Source organism: Hoplias malabaricus, chromosome 13 (assembly GCF_029633855.1).
Source record: "Hoplias malabaricus isolate fHopMal1 chromosome 13, fHopMal1.hap1, whole genome shotgun sequence".
Classification (NCBI taxonomy): Eukaryota; Metazoa; Chordata; class Actinopteri; order Characiformes; family Erythrinidae; genus Hoplias; species Hoplias malabaricus.
Window position 1 is genome coordinate 28,760,912 of NC_089812.1, and position 13,055 is coordinate 28,773,966.

General features: G+C 39.9%; 1 protein-coding gene across 7 annotated transcripts; it reads right to left on the reverse strand.

Moving 5' to 3' along the window:
- Positions 1–12,376, reverse strand: ubtf (upstream binding transcription factor). Of its 7 annotated transcripts, none has more exons than XM_066642260.1 (22): positions 11,997–12,132; positions 11,183–11,278; positions 9,319–9,370; positions 9,004–9,176; positions 8,637–8,720; positions 8,148–8,303; positions 7,532–7,596; positions 7,328–7,454; positions 6,636–6,746; positions 6,311–6,444; positions 6,029–6,170; positions 5,764–5,805; positions 5,513–5,617; positions 5,274–5,429; positions 4,701–4,847; positions 4,487–4,597; positions 4,168–4,256; positions 3,600–3,789; positions 3,415–3,462; positions 3,238–3,303; positions 3,025–3,129; positions 1–2,131 (listed from the first exon to the last, which is right to left on the reverse strand). In XM_066642260.1, the coding sequence occupies exons 3-22, from the start codon at positions 9,353–9,355 to the stop codon at positions 2,027–2,029; spliced, it is 2,193 nt and encodes a 730-aa protein (XP_066498357.1). In that variant the 5' UTR covers positions 9,356–9,370; positions 11,183–11,278; positions 11,997–12,132; the 3' UTR covers positions 1–2,026. The 7 variants fall into 7 exon arrangements, with proteins under 7 accessions (XP_066498357.1, XP_066498358.1, XP_066498355.1 ...); XM_066642261.1 differs by lacking the exon at positions 11,997–12,132 and adding an exon at positions 11,559–11,765; XM_066642258.1 differs by lacking the exon at positions 11,183–11,278 and having other exon boundaries at positions 11,997–12,376.
- Between the last annotated feature and the right edge of the window lie 679 nt (positions 12,377–13,055).

Consider the following 13,055-nt stretch of genomic DNA (forward strand, 5'->3'; position numbering starts at 1 on the left):
TTATTTAATCAAATGGTATATTCCAGGAATAACACCGCTTGACTATAGAAAACATCCAAATGTCCCAAATTATCAGCAGTACAAATTTTTTTTGTTTTTGTTTTTTTTTGCAATTTCTACAAATAAACAGCTGAGGGGTATAAAAACTAAAACAATTCAAATTAAAATAATTCCCTCCTCAGAGCAATTAACAAACAAATTAATATCACTGGCCACTACAAGAACCACGTAGAGGACAGTTTGGCCAAATGAAAATACAATTCTCACTCAATAATATATATTTATATATAAAAAGAAAACCTATTTACAGATACCTTACAACAGCAGTGGACCAAATCCATCCTCAACAATCTTATTGTTCCTAATTAGAATGGAAAATCTACAAAGGATACTTATTTATCCTGGGCCCTTGTTCCTCACCATCATCATGAATAAGCAAATAACCATCAAGTCTTTCCAGCTGAGGAATTCATTCAGCTGGATACATTAACAAAGAGCTTACACTTCTGTTCATTTTAAAGGGCGCTGATTTAAATTTGTGTCCTGTCTGTTGGGGCATAATAAACATAGTAACAGACACCACCAATGACCCTAGGGGTGTAAAGCACACAGTTCAAACACCTGCAAAGGCTTTACACATAATGCCAAAAATATATATTGAATTGATGAGGAGGGAAAAAAAAGCAACCTAAATGGTACACATATATACACAAAACAAAAGATTTCCTCCTCTATTAAATAAAACATTCCATTACATTCCTTGAGCTGGTGCTTAGAAAAATGTCAGTGGTTGAAACATGAATGAGGGGAAACAGGAGAAGTGCAAGTGGTGAGAAAAAGAATAGGAACAGAGGACAGTCAACTGGTGAGATATTCTAGGATAAGTGCACAGCATAGTTGGCCATATTTATACTGCATTCAGATCTTTGAAAGAAACCAATCTAACTTTTAGCAGACATTTAAAACAAACCAAACATTAAAGAAATGGAAAGAAAATGCAGCCTTGCAAAGCAACGTCAAATAAAAAGCATGAACATTAAAACAGTTTGGATGGAAACAAACAGCGTCTCTTAACTAACAAACATTTTAGCAGCATGTTTTGTGGGTGGAGACTCTTTCCAAAGCAGTGCACACCCAAGCTAGAGGAAGCATTTGAGAAAATCTCTTTTCTAATCATTTTTTTATTCCAAATTCCACAGAATAACAAAAAATGATTGAAATCTAGCTCAGCTTCTATAACATCATTGTCAAACTCATAGCTAATCAACCCAACTAAAAAAGGTTAATGTTTTATATACGTGCCATGAACACGCTGTCTGTGTCCTCAATTTACATGGACTGACAAAATTGATGTCACTGTCCCTGAAGGTACATTAAAAACCAAACAATTACAGAAGGAAAACACCACACTGCCACTGCAGATAAGGGAGCATGGAAAGAGTGAAAAAACTTATTGATTTTGAACATAATGGAGACAAGGAGGACAGGAAAGACAACACAGACATTCTACAAGAGTGCAAGTATTTGGTCCCCTTTACCTCCCGAAATATGCTCAGATAACAGATTCTTTGGCTTGTGGGTCTGTTACTCCCCTTAAAGACTTAAACTGAAAAGGGATTCGTTTCTATTCTACTTCATTCAAAAATAATGGCTTCAGACACTGAATGAAATTGTAAAGGACAACTTTATGGTGCCACTAGCACCTTATAAAAGCAAATTTGGGGCACCCATAAAACCCTGTTAAAGAACAGATTACAATATATTCATAGTCCTATGCGTGTGCATTCTTCACCCCATTCATTCCATTTCCTTCTTTAACAATTTTCAAAGGAACACAAGCTCTGAGACAGGGACAAAAAAAAAAAAAAACGTGATTTGGAGAGATGGTTGCTGAATGAGGACACGGTGGTGGTAGAGGGAGCCCCCCGGTGGATGAAGGTGTGCAGTGCAGGCCCATGGCTCTGATTCATGGCTCAGTTCTCAGGCTCTGTGGCAGTCTGTGGGCTTGCTCTGCTCCAGGTTCCTTTCAGTCTGAATCTGAATCAGATGAATCATCTGAGCTAGAAGCACTGCTGCTGCTCTCCGATTTATTTTCCTTATCCTCTGCCTCTTCATCCTCCTCGTCTTCATTCTGAAGGAACAGAAAATGTGTATTCAATTATGCAAATTAAGAAGAGATTACAGAATTTACCACCTACATCTGAAATATTTTAAACATGCATACAGTTATGGGACTTCTCTGATTACGTAAAGAACCTATCAAAAAGTTAAATACCACTTTGACTATAATTTTCATATCACCTTCATATAAAGCTAGCAAGTTTCTCACCATCAGACAACACAGGAGCACTATTATTTATTAAAAATAATTATTTATTCATTGATTGTCTGTAACTGCTTATCTGGTTCGGGGTTGCGGTGGGTCCAGAGCCTACCCAGTATCACTGGGGCAGGAGCACACCATTTTGGAGGCGCAAGTACTTCACGGGGTGACGCACACTCACATACATGGACACTTGAGTAGCCAATCCACAGACCAATGAATGTTTTTGGATCATGGGAGGAAACTCATGTGGACACAGGGAGAATTCACCAAACACTTCACAAACAGTCACCTGGAGTGGGTCTCAAACCCACAACCCCAGGACCCCGGAACTGTGTGTTCATTATCTGTAAGTGCTTATCCAATTCAGGGTTGCGGTGGGTCCAGAGCCTACCTGGAATCATTGGGCGCAAGGCGGGAATACACCCTGGAGGGGGCGCCAGTCCTTCACAGGGCAACGCACACACACTCACACCTACGGACACTGGAGTTGCCAATCCACCTACCAACATGTGTTTTTGGACTGTGGGAGGAAACCCACGCGGACACAGGAAGAACACACCAACTCCTCACAGACAGTCACCCGGAACGGGTATCGAACCCACAATTTCCAGGTCCCTGGAGCTGTGTGACTGCGACACTACCTGCTGCTCCTTATTATAATGTAAACTCAAAATAAATATCAGTGCATAATATCTTACATCCTCATCATCACTGTCTTCGCCGCTACTTGATCCCTCGTCAGAGTCCTTCTCATCCTCATCGTCCTCATCATCTTCGTCGTCATCATCATCATCATCCAAATCCTATATAGATGAGCAGTATAGTGTTAGAAAATGTGAAGCTGGGGATTACGTTAGAGTGCTGAATGCTAACAACACAATCTGATCAAGTGACAGTGTGTGTGCACTCACTGAGGACTTGGACTTGGCTTTCTGTTTAGAACTGGGACCACCTGGTTTAGCTGTACCCTTCCTTTTCTGCAAGAAATGGCAAGACAAGCATAGGAGGTAAGATGTTGATATAATCCTTGATCAAATGAATCTCAAGAAAACATCAAAAAATATAAGTAAATTGAAAATGAAACTTACTAAGGCATTATAATCCTTGTAAGTAGCCCTCTCTTGCGATGATAAACTCTGTAAAAACATTTTTCATCAGTTGGCATGTTTCAACACAAGGTATTAACATTAGTGTGTAGACTTGTGAAGTTGTCCTGGATTGTTTTCTTAGAACAATTCATTAGCATGTTAAAGACAAATGTGTGCTGAAGTACCGCAAGCCACTGCTCAAGCTGCACTTTGTAGAGCTTTTGCTTCTCCTCTGCAATCTTCTTATAGCGGTCTTTCTCCTTCTGAGGGAGCCTCTGCCAGCGGCCACCAATCTCTGTCATTCGCTCCTTCATGGGCAGATGATTCAGTTCTCCATTTGAGAGCATTTCCTGAGAGAATTTCTGATAGCCGTTTCTAACAATAAAAGTTGAAAGGACACAATTAGAATAGGCTCAGATTTTGTTGTGTATACAGGATCCCAAGCCAAAAGGAGAATAACTGGAGAAGATCAGTTATAAAACAAATGCTTTCATGGTAGATAAAAATATTGATATTGTTCCATTTCAGGGCTCAATGCCACTTTTAAAACACAAAAGGAACAAGTACATGGAGAAAAATAAATAAATAAATAACATATAAGCTCAGTTTTAAATGAGGAAATGAATGAGCAGTTGGATTTAGGAATTCCAAAGCACTAAAGGACCAGTTTTCAGCAGAGGGGTAGTGCAGTAGATTAGCAGCATGCATAGAAAAGCAACATCAAAATTCATGAAAATTAAAACTTGAACTCACGATGGTGGTTTCTTGGGCTCTCCCTCAAACTTCATCTTTTTCCCTGAGGCAACCAATGCAGGAGGCGCACGCATATCACTCAGTTCTCTCTGATCAAGACAAATAGCAAAGTGATGAAACAAACAAACAAACAAAAAACAAAAACACACTAATAAAGCAAAACAATACATAAAATTAACATGAAAATTGTCTGATCTAAGACCCACTTTTTAATGCACAGATTGTAATTAAAGTTTGAAACGTGAACCCTGCCAATCATGAATACTGTTACTTAGGCTCAACATGTGAGTGGTCTACAACTATCGAAAGGTCACTGAACCTCATATCTCTTCTGGTCTTCTGCTGCTTTTTTGATCCACATGATCTTCTCTTTTTTCTCCATGGTGTTCCAGGTGGCCTCCATGGCTTTCTCTGCCTTTGGTCGGTCATTCTGTAAAAGAGCAATATTGCATATGTATTGAGAGATATTCAGCCAAAAGAAGCTGATAACTAGAATACAAGATTAATCAGAGCAAAATAGTTCTCTCCCGCACCTTAAAACGAGCCAAGTAATCACCAATAACGCTATGTTGCCAGATTTCTTGTGCGGTCTTGGGTGGGTCCGGTAGCTTGCCTTTCACCTCTTTCCCCCGTTTCTCAGACTCTGCCTTTAACACTGCTTCCAGGTTCTTGTATTTTTCCTGTAAGAGAGTGGAGCTTTCAGTAGCTGTGGGTGGAAGCTTGTGCTGCCTTACTGCTTCATTCGAGTATGGAAAAATCAAATGCAGAAAATCTGCCTGCAAGCAGTGCATTAGATTGGAAAGAAGGTCTGCAAATCAGTACACACAAGTCACTATACTTTGGTTAAAGGCACATATTTGGTTATAGCCACCTAAACTAGAATCTCTGTTTATTGCTTACTAGTAAAATGTACCAACTGATGTCTACTTATTTCTTATATACTGTTCAGAAGAGGCAAGTCAGAGAATTTAAATATTTTCTATCCAAGTAGTCAAACCATTATAGTTCCCCCCCCTCATAGCCACTATACCAATAAAATATAAACTAATTCATTGAAAAGTACTGTTCTAGATGCCATTGGGCTGAAATACTATGTGGTATGTTACCTTCTTCTTGTCAGAGAGATCATTCCACATGCGAGCCAAAAGTCTGGTGAGCTCACTGTCTGACAAGTCAGGCCTTTCCTGCTGAAGCTTGGGCCGTTTCTCTTCAGCAAAGATGAACATGGCAGAGATTGGTCTCTTGGGCTTCTCTGGGGTGGTCTGTGTATGTAAGGAGAGTGCAAAAAATGAACAACAGAAAAACACAGGAAAGAAAACAATACAGAATCAGCAGATGGCCACACCTTTGCTTTAGAGTTCCTCTTTCTAGAGGCCGTGTTGCCGCCTTTCTTAAAGCCCACCATCTTCTGTTCTCCCAAGATACGTTGCTGCTCCTCCTCTGAAATGCTCTACAAAACAGAATGGGTATTAATGAAAAAAAAAAAAAATAATAATAATAATAAAAAAAAATATTATATATATATATATATATATATATATATATATATGCAGAAACAAGCTTGAAGAGTTACTGCTAAAACACAGCTCTACTTACACATAGGTATCTGTTCATATCAACTTCGAATTCCTTCTTTCTCTACAATCAAAAGAGAAAACAAGGATACAAGGGGAAAGTGCTACATTTGGAAGCATACAGCATAAGCATGCAGTTCATTGCAAATCATGTTTCTCTGCACATTTTACTCTGATAGTTCTATACATTTATTTTGTGATCTTTAAATATGTTGTTGTTGCTAGAGTTCATATTCAAATTCATAACATGTCTGTTTGATGGGTCTGTATTTGTATAAAACTCATACCTGCTCGCAGCGTTTCTGATAGGCATCTTTTTCGTTCTGTTTTAGTAGTTTCCAGCGCTGGCTGCACATTACCATGCGCTCTGTGCTGGGGACATCCTTCATATTGGACATCAGCTCAGCACAGAACATTGAGTAACCATTCCTAGAGGTGAGGAAAGGGAAGGAAAAAATAAAAAAAATTTTTTTTAACAACTTTTGTAAACTCCATGACTTCCTGTAACATCCGTCTTCATATACTTAACATGGAAATACTTTTTTAAAAACAGTATTCTGTGTACTTACGAAGGTGGTTTGTCTGGACGGCCGTCAAACTTGTCCTTAAGCTGTCTTTCTGCTTTGGTTAAAGTGGACTTGACAATGTCTTCTTCAGTCATATTCAGCTCTGGGTGTTGCTGAATGAAATCCCGCATAATCTCCTACAAGAAAGTGGTCAGGTTTGAAATGCGAAAGTCAGAAAGGTGCATCACAGTTTCTGATGATAGAACCAACCATTGCAGGGATGCCATTAAAGTAAACATAAAGCACTATTAATAATCCTTTATAGGCTGGTTGGTCATAGCAATACTAATCAAGTAAAGTATGTAGCAGATGCCCATGTTGCTCTCACCTCATACTCCTTATGATGCTCCAAAGATTTATTAATCCACTTCAGTCTCTTTTTGTCTGACAGCTGTGTCCACTTCTTTCCTAAACTGTCCTTAATGTCTTTGGTGGTGGCCTAGGCACAAAACATAATGTGTGACTTGCCTTTCACAATCAAGTTCTTTTATGCATGTTGGCTGTTTACAATAAATAAACGCCATTAATGCCTGACACACGCTATAGTATAATCAGGCTGATTTTGAGTTCGATTTGGTCCTGCTCACAATCGCTAAACATCTTCAGATTTTATCATGATAGTAAATGATTATCTTTGCATTATGGACTCCCCACCCTACAGGATAACCTGCAAACTCTACCCTTCCAATCTTCTCCCAGTGCAGTCACTGCAGAATGTTAACACCCTGAAAGAACGTAAACCAAATGAATCGAGCTAGGGTTATTTTTTCACTGCCATTTGCCGTGTTTGTTTATATCTGGTTTGCGAGAGGTCTGTCAGACGTGAGCAACCAGAATGTGTGTGGTGTTTCATTCAGGATGGATTGGGCATTGTGGGGACTTTGAGAACTAACAATGATCAAACACAGAAAAATCGGTCATTATACACAGGGTGTTTCATGCTTTCAACATGTTAGGATTTTTAAAATCCCGTAGTGTCGGCCAGGCATAAGTAGGACAGGAGCGATCAAAAGAACTTACATCTGGATGAGCTTTAAGAAGGGTCTTCTTTTCATGGTTGTACCACAGCTGCTGTGGGGTCTTGGGTTTCTCTGGCACATTGGAGTTCTTCTTACCTGTAGTCTCTAACAGGTCTGGATGTGCCTCCCTAAAGGTACACATCATTCATTAAGATGTCATATAGAATATTCTTTTTTTTTTTTTTTACAATTTCCCTGTACTTACTTAAACTTGTTCATGTTGAGTGCAAAAGTTTCCTTTTCTTTGAGAAACTCATTTACATATTTTTCCTGTACAGAAAAGACAAACAACAAAATGCAATCTATGTTAATGTCATTCAGGGCTTTTGATGACTAATGAAAAATGGCAAAGAATGTCACACTAAGTGTCAGCAATAAATCTGTTCTGTGACAGTCATTCATATGTCTTTCATCCAAAATATACACTCTTCTTACTGGAAGCCTTTAAGGCTAGTTTAGAACAGTGTACAGAATGAAAAGAATCTGTTCGTTTCTGAACACCAGCTTCCAAGGTTTCATCAGTTTTCTTTGAAATAAATTTCCAGACCTTTAATTCTAGATATTAATAAGACTATAATAATTAACAAAAATTACTTGCACTTGATAAATCAGTCTGTCAGATTCAAATGGCAATAAATATCTTACAAATGTTAGCAGTTGGTGGCAACCTGTGGCAAAATGCAGATAAAACACATAAAAGGCAGCACACTACAAGCATGTCACAATATTCTTGAGTTGCTGGTATTGAAAGAACCCAGTTCTGCTAATCTGTGCTCACTTCCTATTATAACTCTGAACCTTCTTTGAAGCCACTTTTCTACCTTTTTACGTTCTGGCAACTCCTTGTATTTCTTTGAGAGGATCTTTGTAAGATCCAGGTTGCTCATCTCTGGGTGGAGTTTGGCATACTTTGCTCTCTTTTCCATGAAGAAGCGAAAGTATGGTGTCAGTGGCTTTTTGGGAAAGTCTGGGTGTTTCTGTAGGAAAGATAAAACGTTTTAAAGGCTGAAAATACAATAAAACCATTTTACAAAGTTTGTGCATGATCATAAGTTGTTCTTCCTGGGTGAAACGTGACCCATTTCGATCTACTACAATTTTGATTAAAAAAGCTGAGCATAAAAAGGACATTAAATCTATTTTTCATTATTATTATATTATTATTCAGAACCATGTTATTTACTGTAAAATTACAGATTTAAAAATGTTTCCTATGTAAACTGTTTTATAAGGTGATCACAACAGGTTCCAGTGCAGTGCAATAATTTATTTTTGGATAAATCTGCTATTACTGTAACGATTCGAATTACCTTCAGTTTTTTGCCTTTGTAGGGATTCTTGATGTAGTCCTGTGCATCCACAATTATTTCTGTTAGTGTGCGGAATTTGCGGATCTTTGAGAGAAAAAAGATTGAAAGAATCTTATTGTCTGTAAAACAATTCAGCAGTTGTTACACACACACACATTTGCTGACATCCTACTCCCAAGGCAGCAAACAATTAGCTATATCCAGCCCAAGACAACACAGAAAATTAAAAGTATATTTCTGTCCCTATTAACTCAGTAAGTTACTGAAATTAATTAACATCAATGTAAAAAATACAGGAGCTAATAACAAAAGAACACTCTTATTCATCTTAAATCTTGTGCTGCACCTTCAGAATATGGCACCTCACCTCTTTGGAGACCTGAACCCATTTCTGTTTGCACATCTCAGCTGAGTATGCATTAAATGCCACCTTCTCCCAGTTCAAATGGGCTTCAGATGTCTTGTATTTGGTCAGATCATTATCTGGCAGATTTGTTTTCATGGCATCCAGGAGTTTAAGCAAGTCATCCTGGGCCCAGACTGCAAATGTGAGGTGTAAATGTTATAATTTTCAGTTTTACACACATTAATTTCAGTATATTTTAAATTCCTACAAGCATAGGGATGAGTAGTATAAAGTACCATCAATTAATACAAGACATGTTCTCTGTAATTTTCTCACCTTGGTCTTTACTGGCAGACTCCATACCTCCATTCATTCTCTGAAATCCCCACTAAACAGAAAAATATAGAGAATGAAAATATAAATACATTCAAGAAAAGAATTTGTAACTAATTATTTTTCAGGCTATAAATGCTTTTCTAAATGTAATGCTCTGAAAGAACTGTTTTTGTTGTGTCAACCAAATACGGTAATTGACTGTAAAATGCAGGTTTTCACAAACATCATCTCAATCCCAAAATAAATCATATTATCTCATGAGAAATATTATTTGCTTCAAGTCCAGAAGATAGTTGGTTTTCTTACAAAATAATAATATTGGAATTAATGAACTGTTTAAATTATTCCTGATTAGTTTTTGTATTTCACAAGAGACCGTATTTCCCCTCTCAATTCTGAACTTTGATACCGACAGATGGTGAAAGTCCTTGCTACTACTTCTATACATTGGGATAAAAACCCAGCCCTTTACACATAATAGTTGTTCATTACACCGCCCCTAACCGTTTACGCTGCATCGTGAGACAGAGCCCATTGCTCAGTGACGGTTTCAAATCTCAAATAACTCTGCAGTCGACAGCGGACACAACGGGCAATGCGATGTAATCTTCCATTTTGTCAACTGGTCTAACGTAAAAGACTTGGGAAGAAGCCTTCCTTGTCGCCGTAAAGCCCTCGCACGTCTTGCGGGCGTTTGTGCTTGGTTCTCTCGTCGAATGGAGGATATTTGTCGTGGGGCGAAAGGATAACGTTACTGGGGAGGTACCGCAGGAGGAGGAAACGAGAGTTGTGGACGGCAGGCGGGCCGCTGGAGGCGACCAGCTGACCGCGAAGGACTTGCTTTCGGTCTCCGCGGAGGGGGGAGACGTGGCCGGGGGATGAACATCATCATGGAAGCACGCACCGCCTGACCCACGAAGCTTAAGTTGGCCTTCTTATTCGAATGTTCTGTTCCACCTTAAAAGTCCCAGCAGTTACTTTGTTACATCCCCGCGACCAGTAAAACTGCTGCTCCCTTTAAGGTGGAACGGAAAATTCCAACAAGGATGTGGTGAATAAGGAAGCCAATTTCAGCCTCGTGCCCGACGCTGCTGCCTTAGTGCTGACGGGGCGCCTATCCGCCATTCGAGGCTCTGGTTGAGACTTAACGTTATAAAACACGACAATTTGCCAGGGCGGGATAGCAAAAATAAGCATTTTTTCACTATTAAAACGAGTAATATAGGCGCTTCTGTGTCTGAAAACAGTTTGTGTAGTTATTGTGCTTGAATCAGTCACAAAGCTTCCAGGTCTGAGGCGTTGCCGTTGCAGCGCCTGTAATGGCGGCGGAGGAGGCGATCTGGTCGAGCTTTGAGTTTAACCGTCATGGGGGACGGTTAAGCTCGATTTTGGTAGAATATGAATCGTTCATCCAAAATACCTACTTCACATAATATTATACGTGCTGAAAACGTTCAAACTCAATAAATAAAGCTAACCTTGGGCTATTTTATTGAAAAATTAGTGTTCTGTGCAATAAAGTAGAGCCGACCGCACGCCTCCGTAAACGGCGCCGTTTGAATGAAACGCCCCGTTCAACAAAAGATATCAATCCATATAAAATATCTCATATTCAGTAGTTGAAATAATAAAACTGCTCACTTACAGATTTGGAAAGCATGGAATTAGGTGAACTTCAAATGTTATAAATGCGACCTAGGACTGACCTACACCAGCCAGGCCGGTTAGAACTAGTTAGCTTCGGCTTCTAAACGCTGAAGGAGATTGCAACAAAGTCGTGTAAACCGACCTAAATTTAATACAGATGGGTCACACGCGTCTTTTGTCCATTTATCTTTTTTTTAAAAATATATATAAGTCTTACCGTCAAACACGTCCGTTACCGACGTTTCAACCGACGTCGAGGGACACGGAGGCTGAACGCGAAGGTGTGTGGCCGTATGGCGGCGGATTGGAAAGTCTTCAATGGCATGGAGAAAAAGAATAAAAAGAGGGAAATTATCAATTTTTCACTGGTGTTCGTTTCGGTAGCGTATGTGAGTAATAAATAAATAAAATTCTCCAGTCGCCGGCTCAGAAATATGCTTTATTCACATCGCGAAAAGAAAAAATGCAACAGCCGAGACAGAGCGCCGCTTCACTGGCGTGACGACTGTTCTAGAGCCGCCATAATACCAGAGTTCCAGCCAGACCGATTTGTGAAAGAAACAAGACAAAAATATCACAAAATTGGAGCTTACATGGTAAGGTCGTGGATGAAAATGCACTCGGTGTTATTCTTAACAGATAAACGGAGTCACGAAGTAGTTTAAATGTGAAAGAGGTAAGCCCACACGGTGTGATATTTAACCGAGCTCAGCTCCCTGATGGCTAACCGAGGCGGCTGGTTCTCTTCACCATAGCCCCAGACTCGGAAATAAAAGAACAACACGGCCAAGTCAGAAAACAAACGCACACAACGGCGTTTTTATACTCGGTTTACGGTTAGATTAGGAGGAGGATTCGCAGTCGACGGAAATAAATCTATTTTTTTGGTCGAGCCTCCGGAGGGGAAATTCGGGTGAGGGCGACCCCGGAATGTGCTCTAGCTTCTGCAGCAGTCGACTGCATATTATTTAAAAAATAAACATGAAATAATAATAAAAAAAAACATCACAGAACATAAAACGTTAGTTTACCTGACTCGACTTTAACCCCAAGGCTTTTATTTTTCCTGTGAGTTGTTTACCAGACGTGCGCGGTGGTGAGCGGCGGGGTGAGCCCGACCTGTGGCAAGCGCTGTTCGTCTGTATGTGTTTGGAGGGTGGAAGTGTGGAAGTGGCGCTGGAACAAGGGGAGGGCTGAATGCTGGCCAGCAGAGCGCCGCCGGTGCAGGGCATGGGGCGCTCCAGTCCCCGCAGAGCCGCCACACTTTTTTACCCCCGCCTCCATCATCTCTATCTCTCGCCCCTCTCTCTCCTTCCTTCCAGTGAGCGCACAGCTCTCTCGCTCTCACCATTTTGATTTTCTCTCTCACTTATTCTCTCCCCCTCTCCTGCAGAGGAGACCATCCACGTTTTTCATCCAATCTCCCTCTCCTCTTCTCTGCACCACCAGCAGCACTCAGCCGCGACATCCTCCATTTTCACCAAATCTTTCCATTACCATCACTATACCAATATATAACCTATTTTTTAATGAAACATTTTCTCTTGACCTTTCTCCAACACCAATCTGACGCGTTATCTTCCGTTTTTACTGGTTTTCTTTTCCAAACTCCATGCCGTTTTGGTCTTCTTCTAACCTCCATTTTCATCAGATTTCGCCGCTTTAACGTCTTCGTTGTAACCCAATTTTCGGATTCAGCTCCCTTTCAGAGTTATATAAAAAATATTAATGTCGCCCATGTTTTTGTCCTGGTGATTTTATTATTGGATTTGATTTGTAACCCACTCAAACCATACAGCGGCCAGATTCCTATGTAGAGGAAAGGGGAATGCTAAGAAAGTTTCTACTGAAAGCGTAATAATAATAATAAAAAAAAGCCGAAATCTGATGTAATTTATTACGCTGCCTACTTCTTTTCTTTCTTTTTCACAAGTGTTTGACAGCACCATTTTTTTGTCCAAATATCTGTCAACTCCACCTTGCCTTGTTTGTGGGCGTCACCCGCAGCGTCCAATCAACACGCCGTGATTTGCTGGAAAACAAATGATTTTTACCAATAAGCGCAGCGCCTCGTTTCAATAAAGTGGAGC